We start from the raw sequence: 21,148 nt of genomic DNA on the forward strand, positions 1-21,148 counted from the left end.
AGACCCGCGCAGAGGACCCAGAGGGCTGTGGCCCAGCCGAGCCCAGGTCCGAAGGCCTGGACCGAGGCAGGGCCCGCGAAGGACGCGGCGGGGTCCGAGAAGCCGGGCGGAAGGAAGGCCCCAGGAGGGCGCAGACAGCTCACCTGCCGCAGGACGCTGTTGCCCGTCCACCAGCCTCCACTCAGCGTGCCCGTCAGCGACTCCCTCAGGCGCCGCAGTCCCTGCAGCCCAGCGGACTGGCGCGAGGCCGGCGTAACGTGAGCACGCAGCGCGGGGCGGGGCCTAGGGAGGACACGCCCCTTGTAGCTGACACGCCCTTGCGGGGGGCGGGAAGCAGAGCATGTGGCTTTCTCCAGGTCTCTAGAGGCTGCAGGCTCAGGCTCTGCTCAGGGGGTTAAGTAGGCGTGCTTCGGCAGGAACACTAGTGTTCACAAGGGCCGAGGTGTGTGAGGGTGCCTCAGGGCTGAGCACTTTTCTTCCCCAGTGTGGTTTAATCCTTGTACATCCACTCAGTGATGTAAGAAATAGGGTTGTCGCCGGGCGCGGTGGCTCACGCTTGTAATCCCAGCACTTTGGGAGGCCGAGGCGGGCGGATCACGAGGTCAGGAGATCGAGACCACGGTGAAACCCCGTCTCTACTAAAAATAGAAAAAATTAGCCGGGCGTGGTGGCGGGTGCCTGTAGTCCCAGCTACTCGGAGAGGCTGAGGCAGGAGAATGGCATGAACCCGGGAGGCAGAGTTTGCAGTGAGCCGAGATTGTGCCACTGCACTCCAGCCTGGGTGACAGAGCAAGACTCCGTCTCAAAAAAAAAAAAAAAAAAAAAAAAAAAAAAAAAAAAAAAAAAAGAAATAGGGTTGTCAACCGTGGCACCACCCACTTGGTCACTTGCCAATGCAATCTGCGAAACTGAGTCTCAACTCTGACACCTCGGTTACCAGTCTTGTATCTGATCTCCCTGTGGCATTATTCGCATTCTTCAAACAGCAGCCAGAATGACAGAATGATTTTTTTTTTTTTTGAGACGAAGTTTTGCTCTTGTCGCCCAGGCTGGAGTGCAATGACGTGGTCTCGGCTCACTGCAACCCCCTTCTCCCGGGTTAAAGCGACTCTCCTGCGTCAACCTCCCGAATAGCTGGGATTACAGGCGCCCGCCACCATGCCCGGCTAATTTTTGTATTTTTAGTAGAGACGGGGTTTCACCATGTTGGCCAGGCTAGTCTCGAACTCCTGACCTCAAGTGATCCACCCGCCTCGGCCTCCCAAAGCGCTGAGATTACAGGCGTGAACCACCGTGCCTGGCTTTTTTTTTTTTTTTTTTTTTTTTTGAGACAGGGTCTGGCTCTGTCACCCAAGCTGGAGTGCAATGGTGCAATCATAGCTCTCTGCAGCCTCGAACTCCTGTGCTCAAGCCATCCCCCTGTCTCAGCCTCCCAAGTAGCTGGGACTAAAGGTGCGCACCATCACACCAGGGAATTTTTTATTTTTTGTAATCCCAGCACTATGGCAGGCAGAGGCAAGACGATTGCTTGAGTGCAGGAGTACAAGACCAGCCTGGGCAACACAGGAAGACCCCGTCTGCACAAAAAAATTTTAAAATCAGTCTGATGTGTGCCTATAGTCCCAGCCAGTTGGGAGGCTGAGGTGGGAGGATTGCGTGAGCCCAGAAGTTCCTAGGCTGCAATGAGCTGTGATGTCGCCCTTACTCCAGCCTGGGCGACAGAGTGAGGACCCGTCTCTTCCAAAAAAAAAAAGTCACCAGAGATATGAATATGAATACATAGCTCAAATAGGACACAATGGCTCATTGCTGTATTTTTTTTTTTTTTTTTTTTTGAGATGGAGTCTCACGCTGACGCCCGGGCTGGAGTGCAACGGTGCAATCTCGGCTTACTGCAGCCTCCTCCCCGGTTCAACCAATTCTCCTGCCTCAGCTTCCCAAGTAGCTGGGATTACAGGCACCTGCCACCATGCCCAGCTAATTTTCTGTATTTTTTTTTAGTAGAGATGGGGTTTCACTATGTTGGCCAGGCTGGTCTCGAACTCCTGACCTTGTGATCCACCTGCCTTGGCCTCCCAAATTGCTGGGATCACAGGTGTCAGCCACGGAGCCTGTCCCAATTTTTGTATTTGTAGTAGGGACAGTTCACCATGTTGGCCAGGCTGGTCTCACACTCCTGACCTCAAGTGATCCACCCGTGTTGGCCTCCCAGTGTTTTTTTTTTCCAAAGAGAGTGGGGTCTTCCTATGTTGTCCAGACTGGTGTGGAATGCCTGGAAGCGATCCTCCCACTTGGACCTCCCAAAGTGCTGAGATTACAAATGTGAGCCAGGTCGCCTGCCTGCTGTCTCATTTTAATGTCTCTCTGGGCCTTACATTTTAAAAGGACTCACATTCCTCAGATAAAATTTCTTTTCTTTTTTTTTTTTTTTTTTTTTTTTTTTTGAGACGGAGTCTTTCTCTGTCCCCCAGGCTGGAGTGCGGTGGCGCGATCTCGGCTCACCGCAACCTCCACCTCCTGGGTTCACGCCATTCTCCTGCCTCAGCCTCCCGAGTAGCTGGGACCACAGGCGCCCGCCAACACGCCCGGCTAATTTTTTTGTATTTTTTAGTAGATACGGAGTTTCACTGTGTTAGCCAGGATGGTCTCGATCTCCTGACCTCGTGATCCACCCGCCTCGGCCTCCCAGAGTGCTGGGATTACAGGCTTGAGCCACCGCGCCCGGCCAAAATTTCTTTTCTTAGCCAGGCGCGGTGGCTCACGCCTGTAATCCCAGAACTTTGGGACGCTGTGGCGGGCAGATCACCTGAGGTCAGTTCAAGACCAGCCTGGCCAACATGGTGAAACCCCATCTCTACTAAAAAATATATATAAAAAATTAAACAGGCGTGGTGGTGGGCACCTGTAATCCCAGCTACTCGGCAGGCTGAGCAGGCTGAGGTTCCAGCCTGGGCAACAAGAGCGAAACTCCATCTCAAAAATAAATAAATAAATAAATATTTTCTCAAACTCTAATTAATGTCCACACTGAAGTGTTTAAGGGTGAAGGGCACTGGTGTCTGCAACTTACTTTAAATGAGTTTAAAAAGTAAGATAGTTGATGAATGGATAGATGGATAAATATATCTAGGTGGTAAGTATATGGGAGTTCACCATTCAGATCTTTCAACTTTTCTATATGTTTACACATTTTCATAATAAAATTTTGGTGAAAATAATGTAACTGCAATAGTCTATTGCCAGATGTGCACAGCAAGTCAATACACCAAGATACAGGGTTGCAGCAGAGAGAGGCTCAATAGTAGGGCCAGCGAGGTGCAGTGGCTCATGCCTGTAATCCCAGCACGTTTGGGAGGCCAAGGGAGGAGGATCACTTAAGGCCAGGAGTTCGAGACCAGGCCGGGCAACATAAGAGAACTCATTTCTACGAAAAGTAAAAAAAACATGGCCTGGCGCAGTGGCTCACACCTGTAATACCAGCACTTTGGGAGTCTGAGGCGAGCAGATCACGAGGTCAGGAGATCGAGACTATCCTGGCTAACGAGACCATCCTGGCTAACACGGTGAAACCCCGTCTCTACTAAAAATACAAAAAATTAGCCGGGCACGGTGGCGGGCACCTGTAGTCCCAGCTACTCGGAAGGCTGAGGCAGGAGAATGGTGTGAACCCAGGAGGTGGAGCTTGCAGTGAGCCGAGATAGCGCCACTGCACTCCCGCCTGGGCGAAAGAGTAAGACTCCATCTCAAAAAAAAAAAATAAATAAAATAAAATAAAATAAAATTAGCGGCGCGTGGTGTTGTGTACCTTTATTCCCTGCTACTGGGGAGGCTGAGGTGGGAGGATCGCTTGGACTCAGAAATTTGAGGCTGCAATGAGCTATGACCACACCACTGCACTCCAGCCTGGGCAACAGAGTGAGACCCTGTCTCTTAAAAACTAAATCTTAGGGCCACCCAATGAGGAGATGGGAGGAAACCTCAAATCTATCTCCCCCAGGAATTTGGGGCTAGGGTTTTTAAGGATTTTGAAGTGGGCCAAAGTGTGGAGACTGTTGATTGGTTGAAGAGTGCAGAATGAAGCCATGGGACAGGGAGACAAAGGAATTATAATCTCATGCTGACTCTATGGGGGTCTTCAAACTGGTTGACATCACCTTTTTTCCTGGAATTTGGAATCTGAAAAATATCTTAAGCAATTCTTTTTTATTTTTATTTTTTAATCAATCTTTTTTTTTATGATGCACTTTCTGCTTTCGTAATATCTCAAGCAATTCTTTTTTTTTTTTTTCAAGCAATTCTTAAATAAGAGCTTATGATTCTGGTGTCACAGATCCTAACTATAGGAACAATGGGGAGGCAAAAGGTCAGTTCTCAGTGACTTTCAATTACAAGGAAGTAGGTAAAAGTGCACAGCCTGATTAGTGCTTAATTATAACTGAGTGTCTGTCCAGAATTCTTGTTAACAATGTGAGGGAGTCTTAAATATATTCATTAAGATCCTCCAACTTTTTTTTTTTTTTTTTTTGAGATGGAGTCTCACTCTGTTGCCCAGGGTGTACAATGGCATGATCTCGGCTAACTGCAACCTCCAACACCTGGGTTCAAGCAATTCTCCTGCCTCAGCCTCCCAAGTAGCCGACACTACAGGCGCGTGCCACCATGCCTGGCTAATTTTTTGTATTTTTAGTAGAGACAGGGTTTCACCATGTTAGCCAGGATGGTCTCCATCTCCTGACCTTGTGATCCACCTGCCTTGGCCTCCGAAAGTGCTGGGATTATAGGCGTGAGCTACCGTGCCAGGGCAATGCCCCCCTTTTTTTTTAAGAGATGGGGTCTTGCTTTGTCACCCAGACTGGAGTGCAGTCACACGATCTTGGCTCACTGCAGCCTTGACCTCCTGGCCTCAAGTGATCCTCCTGCCTTGGCCTCCCAAATAAGTGGAATTACAGGCCACCGCACCCTGCCCACAGTCATTTTTTACTTTTATTGAACACAAAGAAATTACTGAAATCGTGGGCCAGGCGTGGTGGCTGATGTCTGTAATCCCAGCACTTTGGGAGCCTGAGGTGGGAAGATCACTTGAGGTCAGGTGTTCGAGACCAGCCTGGCCAGCATGTCGAAACCCCGTCTCTACCAAAAATACAAAAAAACTTTAGCCGGGCATAGTGGCTCCTGCTTGTAATCCCAGCTACTCAGGAAACTAAGGCAGGAGAATTGCTTGAACCCAGGAGGCAGAGGTTGCAGTGAGCCAAAATCGCACCACCACTGCACTCCAGCCTGGGCGACAGAGCAAGACTCCACCTTGAAAACAAAAAACAAAACAAAACAAAAAAACTGAGATCAGTGCAAGCAGCAGCAACTTCAAAAGTGAGTTAGGGCTGGGCACGGCGGCTCCCACCTGTACTCCCAGCACTTTGGGAGGCTGAGGCGGGTGGATCCTTTGAGGCCAGGAGTTTGAGAACAGCCTGGCCAACATGGTGAAACCCCCCTCTCTACTAGAAATACAAAAATTAGCCAGGCATGATGGTATAGCAGGATGAGCCGCAGACAAGAACCCCTCAGACACTGAGTTGTAGAAGGAAAGGGCTTTACTCAGCTGGGAGCATTACTCACAACTCCAAAAACCGAGCTCCCCAAGTGAGCAATCCCTTTCCCATTTAAGGGCTTACAACGCTAAGGGGGTCTGTGTGAGAGGGTCATGATCAATTGAGCAAGCAGCGGGTACATGACTGGGGGCTCCATGCACCGGTAATCAGAACGGAACGGAACAGGACAGGGGTTTTCACAATGCTTTTCCATACAATGTCTGAAATCTATAGATAACACAAGCAGTTAGGTCAGGGGTTGATTTTTAACTACCAGGCCCAGGGCGCGGTGCTGGGCTATCTGCCTGTGGATTCCATTTCTGCTTTTTACTTTTTACTTCTTCTTTCTTTGGAGGTAGAAATTGGCCGTAAGACAATATGAACCCAGGAGGTGGAGGTTGCACTGAGCCAACATCATGCCACCACTGCACTCCAGGCTGGGCGACAGACAGAACCAGACTCTGTCTTAAAAAAAATAAATAAATAAATAAATAAAATAAAAGAGGCTGGGTGCGGTGGCTCCCAGCAATTTGGGAAGCCGATGTGGGTGGATCACGAGGTCAGGAGTTCGAGACCAGCCTGGCCAAGATGGTGAAACCCTGTCTCCACTAAAAATACAAAAATTAGCCGGGCACGGTGGCAGGTGCCTGTAATCCCAGTTACTCGGCAGGCTGAGGTAGGAGAATTGCTTGAACCCGGAAGGCGGAGATTGCAGTGAGGGGAGGTCGCTGCACTGCAGCCTGGGCAACAGAGTGAGACTCCGTCTCAAAAAAAAAAAAAAAAAAAAGACCGGGCACGGTGGTTCATGCCTGTAATCCCAGCACTTTGGGAGGCTGAGGCGGGTGGATCACTTTAAGTCAGGAGTTGGAGACCTGCCTGGTCAACATGGTGAAACCCCCTCTCTACTAAAAAATACAAAAATTAGCCGGGCTTGGTGGCACATGCCTGTAATCCCAGCTACTCGGGAGGCTGAGGCAGGAGAATCTCTTGAACCCAGGGGGCGGAGGTTGCAGTGAGCCAAGATCGTACCACTGCACTCCAGCCTGGGTGCAGAGCAAGACCCTGTCTCAAAAAAAATAAAAATCATAAAATTTTAAAATTGAGTTAGGCAAATAAAATATCAAGCGGACAAGGCCTCAAGGGATAAGAGTCATGGACATAGCTTTAATTATCTTTGCCTGACGCCCAATACCTGAAAATTCAGATGTTCATGCAAGATAAAGAGGTAATTTCTTTCCTCCTCCCAGTCGTCACCTGTAGCATCCGGTTAAGCGGCTCTCCACCTTGCTCATTTTGGTCTAACTGGATTTACACAAATTCACTGCGCACGTGCCTGGGGCCCGCAAACCCGGAAAAGACGCCGAGTCCCGCGGGATCCAGGAGGCGCCAACTGCGCCGGAGGTGGGGTTTCGGCCGACAGGTCGGGATTGGCGGCTGCAGCCAGGGGTCCTCGGACGCTGGGCTTCCGGGAGCGGCGCTCTGCCGGGTGGGGCCGGAGCTGCAGGGAGGGAGTTGGCGCCTAGAGCGCAGCTCCATCCCCGCCTCTGTGGTGGACTCGGCCGCAGAATCGGGGTCCGGGATCCTGGAACTTGTCCCGGCCAGGCCGCGGCGAGGAGGTCACTCCAGCCGGTGAGACCCGGGCCAGGGGGCGGGTGACCGGAACCGGGGGAGGCGGGAAGGAGGAGAGGATCGGGCCCAAGGGAGACGAGGTGGGTCGCGGGACCCCGATATCTCGGGACAGGCATCTTGCCGCTCCGGGCCCAGCCGCCCCCCTCGACACATAATCGGTGCGCAGACAATGGGGGTGTCTGTTAACGCTCCTGGCGGGAACCCCGGCCCCACCCCCAACTCCACGCCTCTCACTACCCCCAGATCTCTCTGGACCGCATTCGTCGCATTCTCGTCCTCATGGTGGACAAGAAACTGGTGGTGGTTTTCGGAGGCACAGGTGAGCGAAACCCCAGAGCCAGGGCGCCTAGTCCTGAAGACCGCCCGTCCTGGGGTCTGCAGGGAGGGGTAAGGTCACTGGGACCCCCGACCCAGCTTGGGGCTGTGGTCGCAGGAACGAGGCCCGAATTGCTTTCCATTTTTTTTTTTTTTTTTTTTTTTGGATGGAGTTTTGCTCTGTCACCCAGGCTGGAGTGCAATGGCACGATCTCCGCTCACTGCAACCTCTCCCTCCCGGGTTCAAGCGATTCTCCTGTCTCAGCCTCCCGAGTTGCTGGGATTACAAGTGCATGCCACCACGCCCGGCTAATTTTTGTATTTTTAGTAGAGACGAGGTTTCATCATACTGGTCAGGCTGGTCTCAAACTCCTGACCTCAGGTGATCGACCCGCCTCAGCCTCCCAAAGTGCTGGTATTACAGGCGTGAACCACCATGCCCGACCTGCTTTCCAAATTAAAAAAAAAAATTACTTAACTTACTTGAATAGGAGTACTTGAACATGATACCAAAATTAAATATTCTTCCTAGCCTCCTCTTCCACCTCATCTATCGCTGTTACCAAGTTTCTTGAATATCCTGCCAGAGTAGATAACATGTTACCATTTTTTCAAATGATAGCATATTATTTCACTCCTATTTTTTCTTATTTATACATATTTAATATCTATAACAGCTTTATTGAGATATAATTCACATACTATACAATCTACCTGTTTAAAGTGTGCAACTCACTGTTTCTAGTGTATTCACAGAATTGTACAACCATCACCACAATCAATTTTAGAAAATTTCCATCACTCCAAAAAGAAACTCTGGCCCAGGTGCAGTGGCTCAACCCTGTAATCCCAGCACTTTAGTTGGACCAAATGGGCAGATGGCTTGAGCTGAGGAGTTTGAGACCAGCCTGAGCAACATGGCAAAATCTCATCTCTACAAAAAATACAAAAATTAGTGGGGCATGGTGTCCTGCACCTATAGCTACCTGGGAGGTTGAGGTTGGAGTATCACCTGAGTCCAGCAGGTCAAGGCTGCAATGACCTGATTGTGCCACTGCACTCCAGCCTGGGTGACACAGTGAGACCTGATCTCAAAAAAAAAAAAAAAAAGAATTCCATGAACCTGTGAACAGTTACTCCCCATTCTTACTCCTCCCAGCCAACCCCTAGAAAGCTCCAATCTACTTTTGGTTTCTATGGATTTGTCTATTTGGGACATTTCATATGAATAAAATCATAATATGTAGCCTTTTCTGTCTGACTTCTTTCAGTTAGCATGTTTTCAAAGTTTGTTCATGTTGTAGTGTGTGTCCGGGCTTTACTCTTTTTTTTTTTTTTTTGAGACAGAGTCCCGCTCTGTTGCCCAGGCTGCAGTGCAGTGGCGTGATCTCTGCTCACTGCAACCTCTGCCACTCGGATTCAAGCGATTCTCCTGTCTCACCCTCCTGAGTAGCTGGGACTACAGGTGTGAGCCACCATGCCTGGCTAATTTTTGTATTTTTAGTAGAGATGGGGTTTCGCCGTGTGGGCCAAGCTGGTCTCAAACTCCTGACCTCAGGTGATCTGCCCACTTCAGCTTCCTAAAGTGCTGGGATTAGAGGCTTGAGCCACGGCGTCTGGCCAACTTTACTTTTTTTTTTTTTTTTTTTAAGACAGAGTTTCTCTCTTGTTGCCCAGGCTGGAGTGCAATGACGTGATCTCTGCTCGCTGCAACCTCCGCCTCCCGGGTTCAAGCAATTCTCCTGCCTCAGCCTCCCAAGCAGCTGGGATTACAGGTGTGCACCACCACACCCAGCTAATTTTGTATTTTTTTAGTAGAGACGGTGTTTCACTATGTTGGTCAGGCTGGTCTCGAACTCCTGACAGCTTTACTTATTTTTATGGCTGAATAATATTCCACTGTATGGATAGACCACATTCTGTTTATCTATTCATCAGTGGATGGATACTTGATTTATTTCGACTTTTTGGCTATTATGAATAATGCTGCCGTGGAACATTGGTGTATACTTTTTTCGGAGTCAGGGTCTTGCTCTGTTGCCCAGGCTGGAGTACAGTGGCTCAATCATCACTCACTACAGCTTTGACTTCCAAGCCTCAAGCAATCCTCCTGCCTCAATCTGAGTAGTTAGGACTTCAGATGAGTGCTACCAGGCCCAGCTGATTTTTTAATTTTTTGTAGAGACTGGGTCTCACCCTGCTGCCCAGGCTGGTCTCAAACTCCTGGCCTCAAGCAAAACCCATCCCCCTTACCCTCCCAAAGTGCTTAGATCACAGGTATGAGCTACTGTGCCCAGCCTCAGTCCTTATTTTTGATGCATTTCCGTGTAAATTGCAGATATGTGTACACCGCCCTTCCATACTAAAGCATGCATAACATTAGCTAGAATTCCGTATTTGTTTACAGATTTTTTTAAATTATGAGGTAAAATATACATATAATAAAGAATTTTTTTTTTTTTTTGGAGACAGGGCTTTACTCTGTCACCCAGGCTGGCGTGCAGTGGTGTGATCACGGCTCACTGCAGCCTCAACCTTCCGGCCTCAGGTTTTCCTCCAGCGTCAGCCTCCCTGGTAGCTGGGACTACAGGCACATGCCACCACGCCCAGCTAATTTTTGTATTTTTCGCCATGTTGCCCAGGCTGGTCTCAAACTCCTGGGCTCAAGAGATCTGCCTGCCTCAGCCTCCCAAAGTGTCAGGATTACAGGCATGAGCCACCGGGCCCAGCTGCAATGCACAAAATCTTAAGGGTACATCTGACAGATGCGCATGCCTGTGTGACTCAAGCTCCATTGAGATCTGAATAAGTTTTTGTATTCCTTTCTGTTAACTATTTTTCTTTGTCCCGTTTTTGAGCAGATCTCAATATGGTTGTGTATCTGAATATGGGTTTATATTCTACTTCAGGAAGAATTCAAATCCCATCAAGATCTGAATATGGTTTTTTTCTTTTGTTTTGAGACAGAGTCTCACTCTGTCACCCAGGCTGGAGTGCAGTGGCTGGGTTTCGGCTCACTGCAACCTCTGCCACCCTGGTTCAAGCGATTCTCCTGCCTCAGCCTCCCGAGTAGCTGGGATTACAGGCTCCACCGCGCCCGGCCTAATTTATTTTTATTTTTAGTAAAGATGGGGTTTCACCATCTTGGCTAGGCTGGTCTTGAACTCCTGACCTCATGATCCACGTGCCTCAGCCTCCCAAAGTGCTAGGATTACAGCCACTGCACCCAGCCTGAATATGGTTTTGTATTCTACTTTTTTTACTTTATTACATCACAAATATTTTTACCTTTATGTTTTTGAGACCAAGTTTCGCTCTTGTTGCCCAGGCTGGAGTGCAATGGTGCGATCTCGGCTCACCGCAACCTCTGCCTCCCGGGTTCAAGCGATTCTCCTGCCTCAGCCTCTCCAGTAGCCGGGATTACAGGCATGTGCCACCATGCCTGGCTAATTTTGTATTTTTAGTAGAGACAGTGGTTTCTCCATGTTGGTCAGGCTGTTCTCGAACTCCTGACTTCAGGTGATCTACCCACCTTGGCCTCTCAAAGTGCTGGGATTACAGGTGTGAGCCACCGCACCAGCCCCCACCCCACCCTTTCTTTTTTTTTTTTTTTTTTTTTGAGACGGAGTCTTGCTCTGTGCCCCAGGCTGGAGTGCAGTGGCGCGATCTGGCTCACTGCAAGCTCCACCTCCCGGGTTCACGCCATTGTCTTGCCTCAGCCTCCCGAGTAGCTGGGACTACAGGCGCCCGCCAACACGCCCGGCTAATTTTTTGTATTTTTAATAGAGACGGGGTTTCACCGTGTTAGCCAGGATGGTCTCGATCTCCTGACCTCGTGATCCGTCCGCCTCGGCCTCCCAAAGTGCTGGGATTACAGGCTTGAGCCACCGCGCCCGGCCTTTTTTTTTTTTTTTTTTGAGAGGGAGTCTCGCTTTGTCACCCAGGCTGGAGTGCAGCAGCGCGATCTGGGCTCACTGCAACCTCTACCTCCTGGGTTCAAGCGATTCTCCTGCCTCAGCCTCCTAAGTAGCTGTGACTACAGGCGGGTGCCACCACACCTGGCTAAGTTTTTGTAGTTTTATTTTTATTTTATTTTATTTATTTTTTTTTTTTTGAGAAGGAGTCTCGCTCTTTCACCCAGGCTGGAGTGCAGTGGCGCGATCTCGGCTCACTGCAGGCTCCGCCCCCTGGGGTTCACGCTATTCTCCTGCCTCAGCCTCCCGAGTAGCTGGGACTACAGGCGCCCGCCAGCTCGCCCGGCTAATTTTTTGTATTTTTAGTAGAGACGGGGTTTCACCGTGTTAGCCAGGATGGTCTTGATCTGACCTTGTGATCCGCAGGCGTGAGCCACCACGCCCGGCCAGTTTTTGTATTTTTAGTAGAGACGGTTTCACTGTGTTAGCCAGGATGGTCTCGATCTCCTTACCTTGTGATCCACTCGCCCTGGCCTCCTAAAGTGCTGTGATTACAGGCATGAGCCACCGCGCCTGGCCTTTTTTTTTTTTTTGATACAGATTCTCGCTCTGTCACCCAGGCTGCAGTGCAGTGGCGCAATCTCAGCTCACTGCAACCTCCGCCTCCTGGGTTCCAGCAATTCTCGTGCCTCAGCCTCCTGAGTAGGTGGGAGTACAGGCATGTGCCGCCATACCCAGCTAATTTTTGTACTTTTTGATAGAGGCGGGGTTTCACCAAGCCAAGATCGTGCCACTGCACTTCAGCCTGGGTGATAGAGTGAGACTCCATCTCAAAAAAATAAAATAAATAAAATAAAAATACTTGAATGAGAATCGTCGCCGAGAAGGTTTCCTGGATGTTCCTTGCTGTGGTGGAGCACTCCCTTCGGGGTTTCGCCCTTCAGTGGGACTTTCAGGCAGGTCTGACCTGAGAGGTCTTTTTGACTGTTTGTAGGTGCCCAGGGTGGCTCCGTGGCCCGCACACTCCTGGAAGATGGGACATTCAAGGTTCGAGTGGTGACCCGAAACCCTAGGAAGAAGGCAGCAAAGGAGCTGAGGCTGCAAGGTGCAGAAGTAGTGCAGGGAGACCAAGATGACCAGGTCAGCATGGAGCTGGCCCTGAATGGGGCTTACGCCACCTTCATCGTGACCAATTACTGGGAGAGCTGCAGCCAGGAGCAGGAGGTCAAGCAGGTGAGGGCAGGCGGGAGCTGCAGGGAGGCCGGGCCGGGCTAGGAGCAGAGCGCCTGGGAGGAGCTCCGCCTCTGCAGGGAGGGCCAACCACTGCAGGCCTTTCCCTCTTCTTCATGCCTCAGCCTGCTCTAGGCTTTGAAGCAGGTGGACGCTGTTGCTTTCTCATCCAATGCCTTTTTTTTTTTTTTTGAGGCAGTCTCAGGCTCAGTGAGCAACCACACCTGGCCTGTTTGTTTTTTTTTTTTTAATCAAAAATGTTAGAAGTTGTTTTTTTTAAAAAATAATTTCCACTTTTATTTTAGATTCAGGGGTACACGCACAGGTTTGTTACACTGGTATACTGAGTGATGCTGAGGTCTGGGGTGTGACTGGACCTGTCACCCAGGTAGTGGGCACAGTACCCAGTAGGTAGGTTTTCTTTTTTTTTTTTTTTGAGACGGAGTCTCGCTCTGTCGCCCAGGCTGGAGTGCAGTGGCGCAATCTCGGCTCACTGCAAGCTCCGCCTCCCGGGTTCACGCCATTCTCCTGCCTCAGCCTCTCCGAGTAGCTGGGACTACAGGCGCCAGCCACCGCGCCCGGCTAATTTTTTTTGTATTTTTAGTAGAGACGGGGTTTCACTGTGGTCTCGATCTGCTGACCTCGTGATCCGCCCGCCTCGGCCTCCCAAAGTGCTGGGATTACAAGCGTGAGCCACCGCGCCCAGCCCCCAGTAGGTAGGTTTTCAACCCTTGCCTCCCTCTCTCCCGTGGTCCCCAGTATCTGTTGTTGCCTTCATGTCCACGTGTACCCATCCAAACTTGTTATTAGCCTTGACCCTTTCTTCAATTATGGTCTTACCTAGAAGCCCATTATATAGAGCGGACAAAGACAACTTCTCTGATTAACGCAGATCTTTTTTGTTTTTGAGATGGAGTCTCGCTCTGTCGCCCAGGCTGGAGTGCAGTGGCGCAATCTCGGCTCACTGCAACCTCCGCCTCCCGGGTTCACGCCATTCTCCTGCCTCAGCCTCCCCAGTAGCTGGGACTAGAGGCGCCCGCCACCACACCCGGCTAATTTTTTGTTTTACTAGAGACGGGGTTTCACTGTGTTAGCCAGGATGGTCTCGATCTCCTGACCTCGTGATCCGCCTGCCTCGGCCTCCCAAAGTGCTGGGATTACAGGCGTGAGCCACCGCAGCCGGCCAGATCTTTTTTTTTTTTTTTTTTAAGACGGAGTCTCATTCTGTCACACAGCCTGGAGTGCAGTGGTGGAATCTCAGCTCACGTCAACCTCTGCCTCCCAGATTCAAGCAATTCTCCTGCCTTAGCCTCCCGAGTAGCTGGGATTACAGGTGCGCACCAGCACACCCAACTAATTTTTGTATTTTTAGTAGATATGGGGTTTCACCATGTTGGCCAGGCTGGTCTTGAACTCCTGACCTCAGGTGATCTGCCCGCTTTGGCCTCCCAAAGTGCTGGGATTACAGGCTCTTATTTCTTTTATTTATTTATTTTTTTTTTGAGACCAAGTTTCGCTCTTGTTGCCCAGGCTGGCGTGCAATGGTGTAATCTTGGCTCACGGCAATCTCCGCCTCCCGGGTTCAAGTGATTCTCCTGCCTCAGCCTCCCAAATAGCTGAGATTACAGGCATGCGCCACCATGCCCGGGTAATTTTTTTGTATTTTTAGTAGAGACGGGGTTTCTCTATGTTGGTCAGGCTGGTCTCGAACTTCCGACCTCAGGTGATCCGCCTGCCTCAGCCTCCCAAAGTGCTGGGACTACAGGCATGAGCCACTGCGCCCAGCCCAGCAGATCTTATTTCTAATCCTGATGATTCCGTGTGGGCGTCCTGGTACTGTCACGACAAAGGACCACAATCCACGTGGCTTAAAACCATAGAAATCAGCTGGACGCAGTGGCTCACGCTTGTAATCCCAGCACTTTGGGAGGCCGAGGCGGGCGGATCACTTGAAGTCAGGAGTTTGAGACCAGCCTGGCCAACACAGTGAAACCCTATCTCTACTAAAAATACAAAAAGTAGCTGGGCATGATGGCGGGCACCTGTAATCCCAGGTACTGAGGAGCTACTTCTTGCCCCGGAAAGCCCAGGCAGGAGAATCGCTTGAACCCGAGAGGTGGAGGTTGCAGTGAGCCGAGATTGCGCCACTGCACTCCAGCCTGGGCGACAGAGCTAGACTCTGTCTCAGAAACAAGAACAAAAACCACAGAAATCAATTCTCTAATATTCTAGAAGCTAGAAGTCCAAAATCAAGGTGTCAGCAATGTCACTCTCTCTCCAGAGGCTTTGAGGCCAGGCTTGGTGGTTCATGCTTGTAATCCCAGCACTTTGGGAGGCTGAGGTGGGCAGATCACTTAAGGTCAGGAGTTCAAGACCAGCCTGGCCAACACGGCAAAACCCTGTCTCTACAAAAAATACAAAAATTAGCCAGGCATGGTGGCGGGCGCCTGTAGTCCCAGCTACTCAAGAGGGTGAGGCAGGAGAATTGCTTGAATCCAGGAAGCGGAGGCTGCAGTGAGCAGAGATCGCGCCACTGCACTCCAGCCTGGGTGACAGAGCGAGAGTCCATCTTAAAAAAAAAAACAAAACAGAACAACGGGTTTGAGGGAAATCCTTCTTCACCGTTTCCGGCTTCTCATGGCTCCAGGTGTTCCTGGGCTTGTGACCACAAAGTTCCAATCCCCACTTCCCTCTTCGCATGGCCTTCTCCAGGTGTCGTCTCTTCTCCCGTGTCTTATGAGTACCCTGGTTACTGGATTTAGGGCCCATCTAGTTAGTGCAGCATGTTCCCATCTCAAGATCCTTCATGTAATTACATCTGCCAAGACCCTTTTTCCAAATAAGGTCACATTCCCAGTTTTCAGGAGTGAGGATGCGGCATATCTTTTTGGAGGCCACCATCCGAATCCCTGCCATCACCTCATGTAGTAGGGAGTGTTGTCATCTGCATTTAACCAACGAGGTCAGGATGGTGCCATCACTTCTCTGGGGTCACACAGCTCGTACATGGCAGAGCCTGATTGGAACCTAGGCAGCTGTGCTGCCTCTGTATAGCCTTCCAGAGCTCTCCAAGGAAGATGGCTGAGCTCCATGGACAGGGTGTTCTCACGCCAGCAGAGATGGGACATGTGCATTGTCCTTTGGGCTCCATGCAGGCCGTCCCCCTGCAGCCGACCTGCCCGCCCCTCCTATGTTGCACATGGTGGGCCAGAGTCGGTGGCTGGTAGAAGGCTTCCGGGGCTGTGTTAACGGGCGTGGTGTCGTGTGTGAACATCATTCCAGGAGAGGGGGCCTCCTCAGGGGTAAGTGGGGTCTGGCTGTTAACCTCGCAGATGGTGGCCGCTCCGGGATTAGAACACTGGGGACGTGACCAGGGACAGACGTCCTTCCACTGAGCCTTGTGATCTCTCCTTCCCTGCCCTCCAGGGGAAGCTGCTTGCTGATCTGGCCAGGCGCCTGGGCCTCCACTATGTGGTCTACAGCGGCCTGGAGAACATTAAGAAGCTGACGGCAGGGAGATTGGCCGCCGCGCACTTTGACGGCAAAGGGGAGGTGGAGGAATATTTCCGGGACATTGGCGTTCCCATGACCAGTGTGCGGCTGTCCTGCTATTTTGAGAACTTCCTCTCCCACTTCTTGCCCCGGAAAGCCCCAGACGGAAAGAGCTACTTGCTGAGTGAGTGCCCTTCCTCGCACATGGTGAGGCAGAGCTCTCGCCTTGTAAAGCCGTTGGTGTAGCAGACCGCGGGCCGCTGTCACGTGGTGTCAGGTTCAAGCCGTGGCTCCCTCACGTTAGGCCCAGGACTGAGCACGTCCTGTTAGCTTGCGGGGCCTCAGCTTCCTGTTCTGTGAGATGGGCTTTATACCAACATTCGCGGGGGTGGCAATATCTACTGAGATGATGGTGACACGATATTCGCTTGGTCCATTGGAAGGCTTTACAGAGAGGACCTACTGATTGTCAGTTCTCCTTCAAAGATGAGGAGGAGGGCCGGGCACCGTGGCTCATGCCTGTAATCCCAGCACTTTGGGAGGCTGAGCTGGGGAGATCACCTGAGGTCAGGAGTTCGAGACCAGCCTGGCCAATATGGTGAAACCCCGTCTCTACTAAAAATACAAAAATTCACTGGGCGTGATGCCACCCACCTGTAGTCACAGCTACTAGGGAGGCTGAGGCAGGGGAATTGCTTGAACCCAGGAGGTGGAGGTTGCAGTGAGCCGAGATTGTGCCACTGCACTCTAGCCTAGGCGACAAGAGCAACACTCTATCTCAAAACAAACAAAACAAAACAAAAAAACCAAAGACAAGGAGGAGAGGATTTGGAAAATGAAGTTCAGTTGCAGATTTCACAAACTAGGAAAGCTCTTTCTTCTCAGTGCCCGTCGCGGCTATAAACAGGTTAGGTGCACTGGCCCTGGCTGGGAAGGAGGCTCACCCAACCTGTGTCCTGCTGGTCACTCAGTGATCAGGGCAGGAGGGGTTGGGCCTCTGGCTGGCCACTCCTTCCTCTGCTTGAATGCCAGGTCACCCTCGAATAAGGGCCTGCGGGGCTGCAGATAGCCCATGGGAGTTCTGCTCACTTGGTGGGCCGAGTCTGGTGGTAGCAGTAACCCCTTGGTACCACCATTTATTATAGTTTGCAAAGCTGGCCGGGCACAGTGGCTCACGCCTGTAATCGCAGCACTTTGGGAGGCCGAGGCGGGCGGATCACCAGGTCAGGAGTTCGAGACCAGCCTGGCCAGCATGGTGTGAAACCCCATGTCTGCTAAAAATACAAAAATTAGCCAGCCCAGTGTGGTGGCGCACGCCTGTAATCTCAGCTACTCGGGAGGCTGAGGCAGGAGAATCGTTTGAACCCAGGAGGCAGAGGTTGCAGTGAGCCGAGATTGTAGCACTGCACTCCAGCCTGGGTGACAGAGCGAGATCCCGTCTCAAAAAAAAAAGGCCAGGCGTGGTGGCTTATGCCTGTAATCCTAGCACTTTGGGAGGTCAGGAGATCGAGACCATCATGGCTAACTTGGTGAAACCTGTCTCTACTAAAAATACAAAAACTTAAGCCGGGTGTGGTGGCAGGCACCTGTAGTCCCAGCTACTCGGGAGGCTGAGGCAGGAGAATGGCGTGAACCCGGGAGGTGGAGCTTGCGGTGAGCCGAGATTGCGCCACTGCACTCCAGCCTGGGCGACAGAGTGAGACTCCTTCTCAAAAAAAAAAAAAAAAAAAAAAAACCTGCAGTCAGGCATATCTCCTGCTCCGGTCTCTGAGCTCTGCACCCTCAAGCTCCCAGGTGATCTGAACTGGAAGCTGCATTGGCCCTTGTCTCTAGGTAAGGAGGATGGGACCCGAGCATTCCACAAGCCACACCCAGACACTTGCCAGCCTCCCCATCTACGAAACCTCAGCCTGGAAGGTTGCGAGTCATTCATTCATTCATTCAGGATTTATCAAGCGTTTATCACAGACGTGCTGCTCTAGGCCAGCCGTTGGTGTCTGGTTAATCAGGATTCCTGGTAAGTGAGTTGGTATTTGCAGTATCCACCCAGAGGTGGACATTCCAGCTTCCAGGAATTTGGGATATGACAGAGTACTTCCAGCTGGTGCCTCGGGATCAGCGGAGACCCTGGGCTCCAGCCACACTCTCTGTAGCAGCTTTCAAAGTCCTTTTCCTTTGTCCCTTCTCCGTCATCCTAGTGCTCAGAGAGCTGGGCAGGCCCAGGTTCTTAGCCCCATTCAAGGAATGCAGTGACCCAGGCTCAGAGAGCCTCAATAGCCTGCCCTAGGTGGCAGTACCCGGATTCCATCCCGTTTCCTGACTCAATTCCACTGCTGCCTCTGTGCTACCACAAATAGCAAGACTTGTCTTAGCTATGCCCGAGTGCTGGAGTGTGCAGCTGACTGCTGGGAAGAACCAGCTTGCACCCTTTGGAGAGGGGCTCTGTCCCTACCCGTGTCTGCCCTTGGGACATGTGCCAGCTCACATCTCTGCCCCACAGGCTTGCCCACAGGTGACGTTCCCATGGACAGCATGTCCGTGTCCGACCTGGGTCCTGTGGTGCTCAGCCTGTTGAAGATGCCAGAAAAATACGTCGGCCAGAACATCGGGCTGAGCACTTGTAGGCACACGGCCGAGGAGTACGCTGCCCTGCTCACCAAGCACACCGGCAAGGTCGTGCACGATGCCAAGGTGGGCCTCCTGCCCCAGGGGACTGAGGCATCCTCGTCAGGGCTTTCTAGCTCCCATAGGGAGGGTGTATCCAGGGCTGCCCACCCCTCTGGGCAGTGGATCTAAATTCATTTGTTCATTGTCAAAGTTTATTTTCTGCTGTTCCGGGAGCTAAGTGGCCACAGAGTGAAATTTCTGACTTAGATGTTTTGACCAAATAGAGAGAAAAGCTTCCAGGAGGAGGGGGCCATAGGAGCCAAGGCGAGGAGGGGTGAAAATGCAGGCCCTGCTGGGCTCCTCTGTGGGAGGGGATTTGAAGGGAAAGAGTCTGGAAAGATAGGCCGAACCCCTCCCCTGTGGGAGGGGATTTAAAGGGAAAGAGTCTAGAAAGATAGGCCCAACCCCTGCCCCCATTGGCCTGTCTGGGTGGGCAGGAGGCCTACTGGACAGACTCTTGGGTACCTGGTTTCTAACGTTTGTTATTACCATTAGGAAAGTAAGACATACTCATTAAAGAATCTGGGAGTCTGGGTGCAGTGGCTCACGCCTGTAATTCCAGCACTTTGGGAGGCCGAGGCAGGTGGATCACCTGAGGTCAGCAATTCGAGACCAGCCTGGCCAACATGGTGAAACCCTGTCTCTACTAAAAATAAACAAATTAGCCGGGTGTGGTGGCAGGCACCTGTAATCCCAGCTACTTGGGAGGCTGAGGCAAGAGAATTGCTTGAACCCAGGAGGCAGAGTTTGCAGTGAGCCGAGATGCCACTGCACTCCAGACTGGGCGACAGAGCGAGACTCCAACGCCAAAAAAAAAAAAAAAAAGAATCTGGGAAACACTGGAGTCCTTAAAAGGCAAAAGTTGGGCCGGGCGCGGTGGCTCACGCCTGTAATCCCAGCACTTTGGGAGGCTGAGGCGGGCAGATTACAAGGTCAGGAGATCGAGACCATCCTGGCTAACACAGTGAAACCCCGTCTCTACTAAAAATACAAAAAATTAGCCAGGCATGGTGGGCCTAACTCCTGGGCTCAAGCGATCCTCCCACCTCCACCTCCCAAAGTGCTGGGATGACAGGTGTGAGCCGCCGTGTCTGGTCAAGCTTTGGTTTTTGAGCAAGAAAGTGATGCAGGCAGGTCTCTGATTTGGAAGGGACTGAGATATTTTCGTCTCATGATCTGAAAATAATAGTCTTTTTATTTATTTATTCATTTCTGAGACAGGGTCTCACTCTGTTGCCCAGGCTGGAGTACGGTGGTGTGATCTCAGCTCACTGCAACCTCCACCTCCTGGGTTCAAGCGATTCTCCTGTCTCAGCCTCATAAGTAGCTGGGATTACACGCACCCACCACCAGTCCTGGCTAATTTTTGTATTTTTGGTAGAGACGGGGTTTTATCATGTTGGCCACGCTGGTCTCGAACTCCTGGCCTCAAGAGATTTGCCTGTGTCAGCCTCCCAAAGTGCAGGGATTACCGGCATGAGCCACAGCATCTGGCCAAGAACAATCTTTAAACTGATCTAGAATGTTAGGCAGGCTCAGGAGAGCAGCAGTTTCTGAACTTTTGGCTCATAGTAGGAGTTTTCAAATGACCTTGTACTGAGGACCTGGGTCAGGGACCGAGATAATAGTGGCTCTGGGTGTAGCAGGTCGGGAGACCCCAGCCCATCCGGCCTCCCCGCCCCGCCACCTCCCGGGGCACTGGAGGACGCCTGCCACAACAGGCTCCTCTGCTTCCAGATGACTCCTGAGGACTACGAAAAGCTTGGCTTTCCCGGTGCCCGGGACCTGGCCAACATGTTCCGTTTCTATGCCCTGAGACCTGACCGTGACATAGAGCTGACCCTGAGACTCAACCCCAAGGCCCTGACGCTGGACCAGTGGCTGGAACAGCACAAAGGGGACTTCGCCCTGCTGTGACTTGCCCGCCTTGTGGCCCCTTGTGGGGGTCAGGAGCACCAGAGGGGCAGAGGCAGCAACATCTGAATAAAGCCATTGTTCTCCCAGATGGCTTCCAGGAGAAAAGGACTCTGCTTCCAGGACTTGGGTTGGGGTGGTAGCTGTGTACCAACACAGCAGTAAGTTGGGAGGGCAGTAAGGCGGGGGTCCAGGGCTGTACCAACACAGCAGTAAGGGGGGGTCCAGGGCTGTACCAACACAGCATTAAGGGGGGGGTCCAAGGCTGTAACAACACAGCAGTAAGGGGGAGTCCAGGGCTGTACCAACACAGCAGTAAGTGGGGGGGGGGGCACAGGGCTGTACCAACACAGCAGTAAGGGAGGGTCCAGGGCTGAAGGGATCACTTGGTGACTGGGACAA

General features: G+C 51.5%; 2 protein-coding genes across 9 annotated transcripts in view; one reads left to right on the forward strand and one right to left on the reverse strand.

The window, feature by feature from the left end:
* The window catches only part of HMOX2 (heme oxygenase 2), a 42,327-nt gene extending 35,332 nt beyond the window's left edge, over positions 1-6,995 (reverse strand). The window contains exon 1 of one of the 2 annotated variants that reach the window (XM_055242893.2): positions 6,778-6,995. The gene's annotated coding sequence lies outside the window, so the exon portion shown is untranslated. Of the gene's footprint in view, positions 1-143; positions 273-6,777 lie in introns of those variants that run through there. The other variant, XM_055242889.2, reaches the window with a different exon arrangement.
* On the forward strand, positions 6,933-20,835 carry NMRAL1 (NmrA like redox sensor 1). 7 transcript variants are annotated; one of them, XM_055242896.2, is made up of 6 exons: positions 6,933-6,986; positions 7,458-7,533; positions 12,438-12,676; positions 16,100-16,349; positions 18,666-18,856; positions 20,570-20,835. In XM_055242896.2, the coding sequence occupies exons 2-6, from the start codon at positions 7,494-7,496 to the stop codon at positions 20,747-20,749; spliced, it is 900 nt and encodes a 299-aa protein (XP_055098871.1). In that variant the 5' UTR covers positions 6,933-6,986; positions 7,458-7,493; the 3' UTR covers positions 20,750-20,835. The 7 variants fall into 7 exon arrangements, with proteins under 7 accessions (XP_055098871.1, XP_055098876.1, XP_055098872.1 ...); XM_055242901.2 differs by having other exon boundaries at positions 6,970-7,214; XM_055242897.2 differs by having other exon boundaries at positions 6,985-7,005.
* The last annotated feature ends 313 nt before the right edge of the window (positions 20,836-21,148 follow it).

The sequence above is a fragment of the Symphalangus syndactylus genome, chromosome 14 (assembly GCF_028878055.3).
Source record: "Symphalangus syndactylus isolate Jambi chromosome 14, NHGRI_mSymSyn1-v2.1_pri, whole genome shotgun sequence".
In the NCBI taxonomy this organism is placed as follows: Eukaryota; Metazoa; Chordata; class Mammalia; order Primates; family Hylobatidae; genus Symphalangus; species Symphalangus syndactylus.

Bases quoted from the DNA above. Each gene is read 5' to 3' on its own strand.
- NMRAL1 (XM_055242896.2), top strand. From the start codon at position 7,494: ATGGTGGACAAGAAACTGGTGGTGGTTTTCGGAGGCACAG. The intron at 16,350-18,665 runs GTGAGTGCCCTT...TCTGCCCCACAG, and splicing joins CGGAAAGAGCTACTTGCTGA to GCTTGCCCACAGGTGACGTT. The intron at 18,857-20,569 runs GTGGGCCTCCTG...CTCTGCTTCCAG, and splicing joins AGGTCGTGCACGATGCCAAG to ATGACTCCTGAGGACTACGA.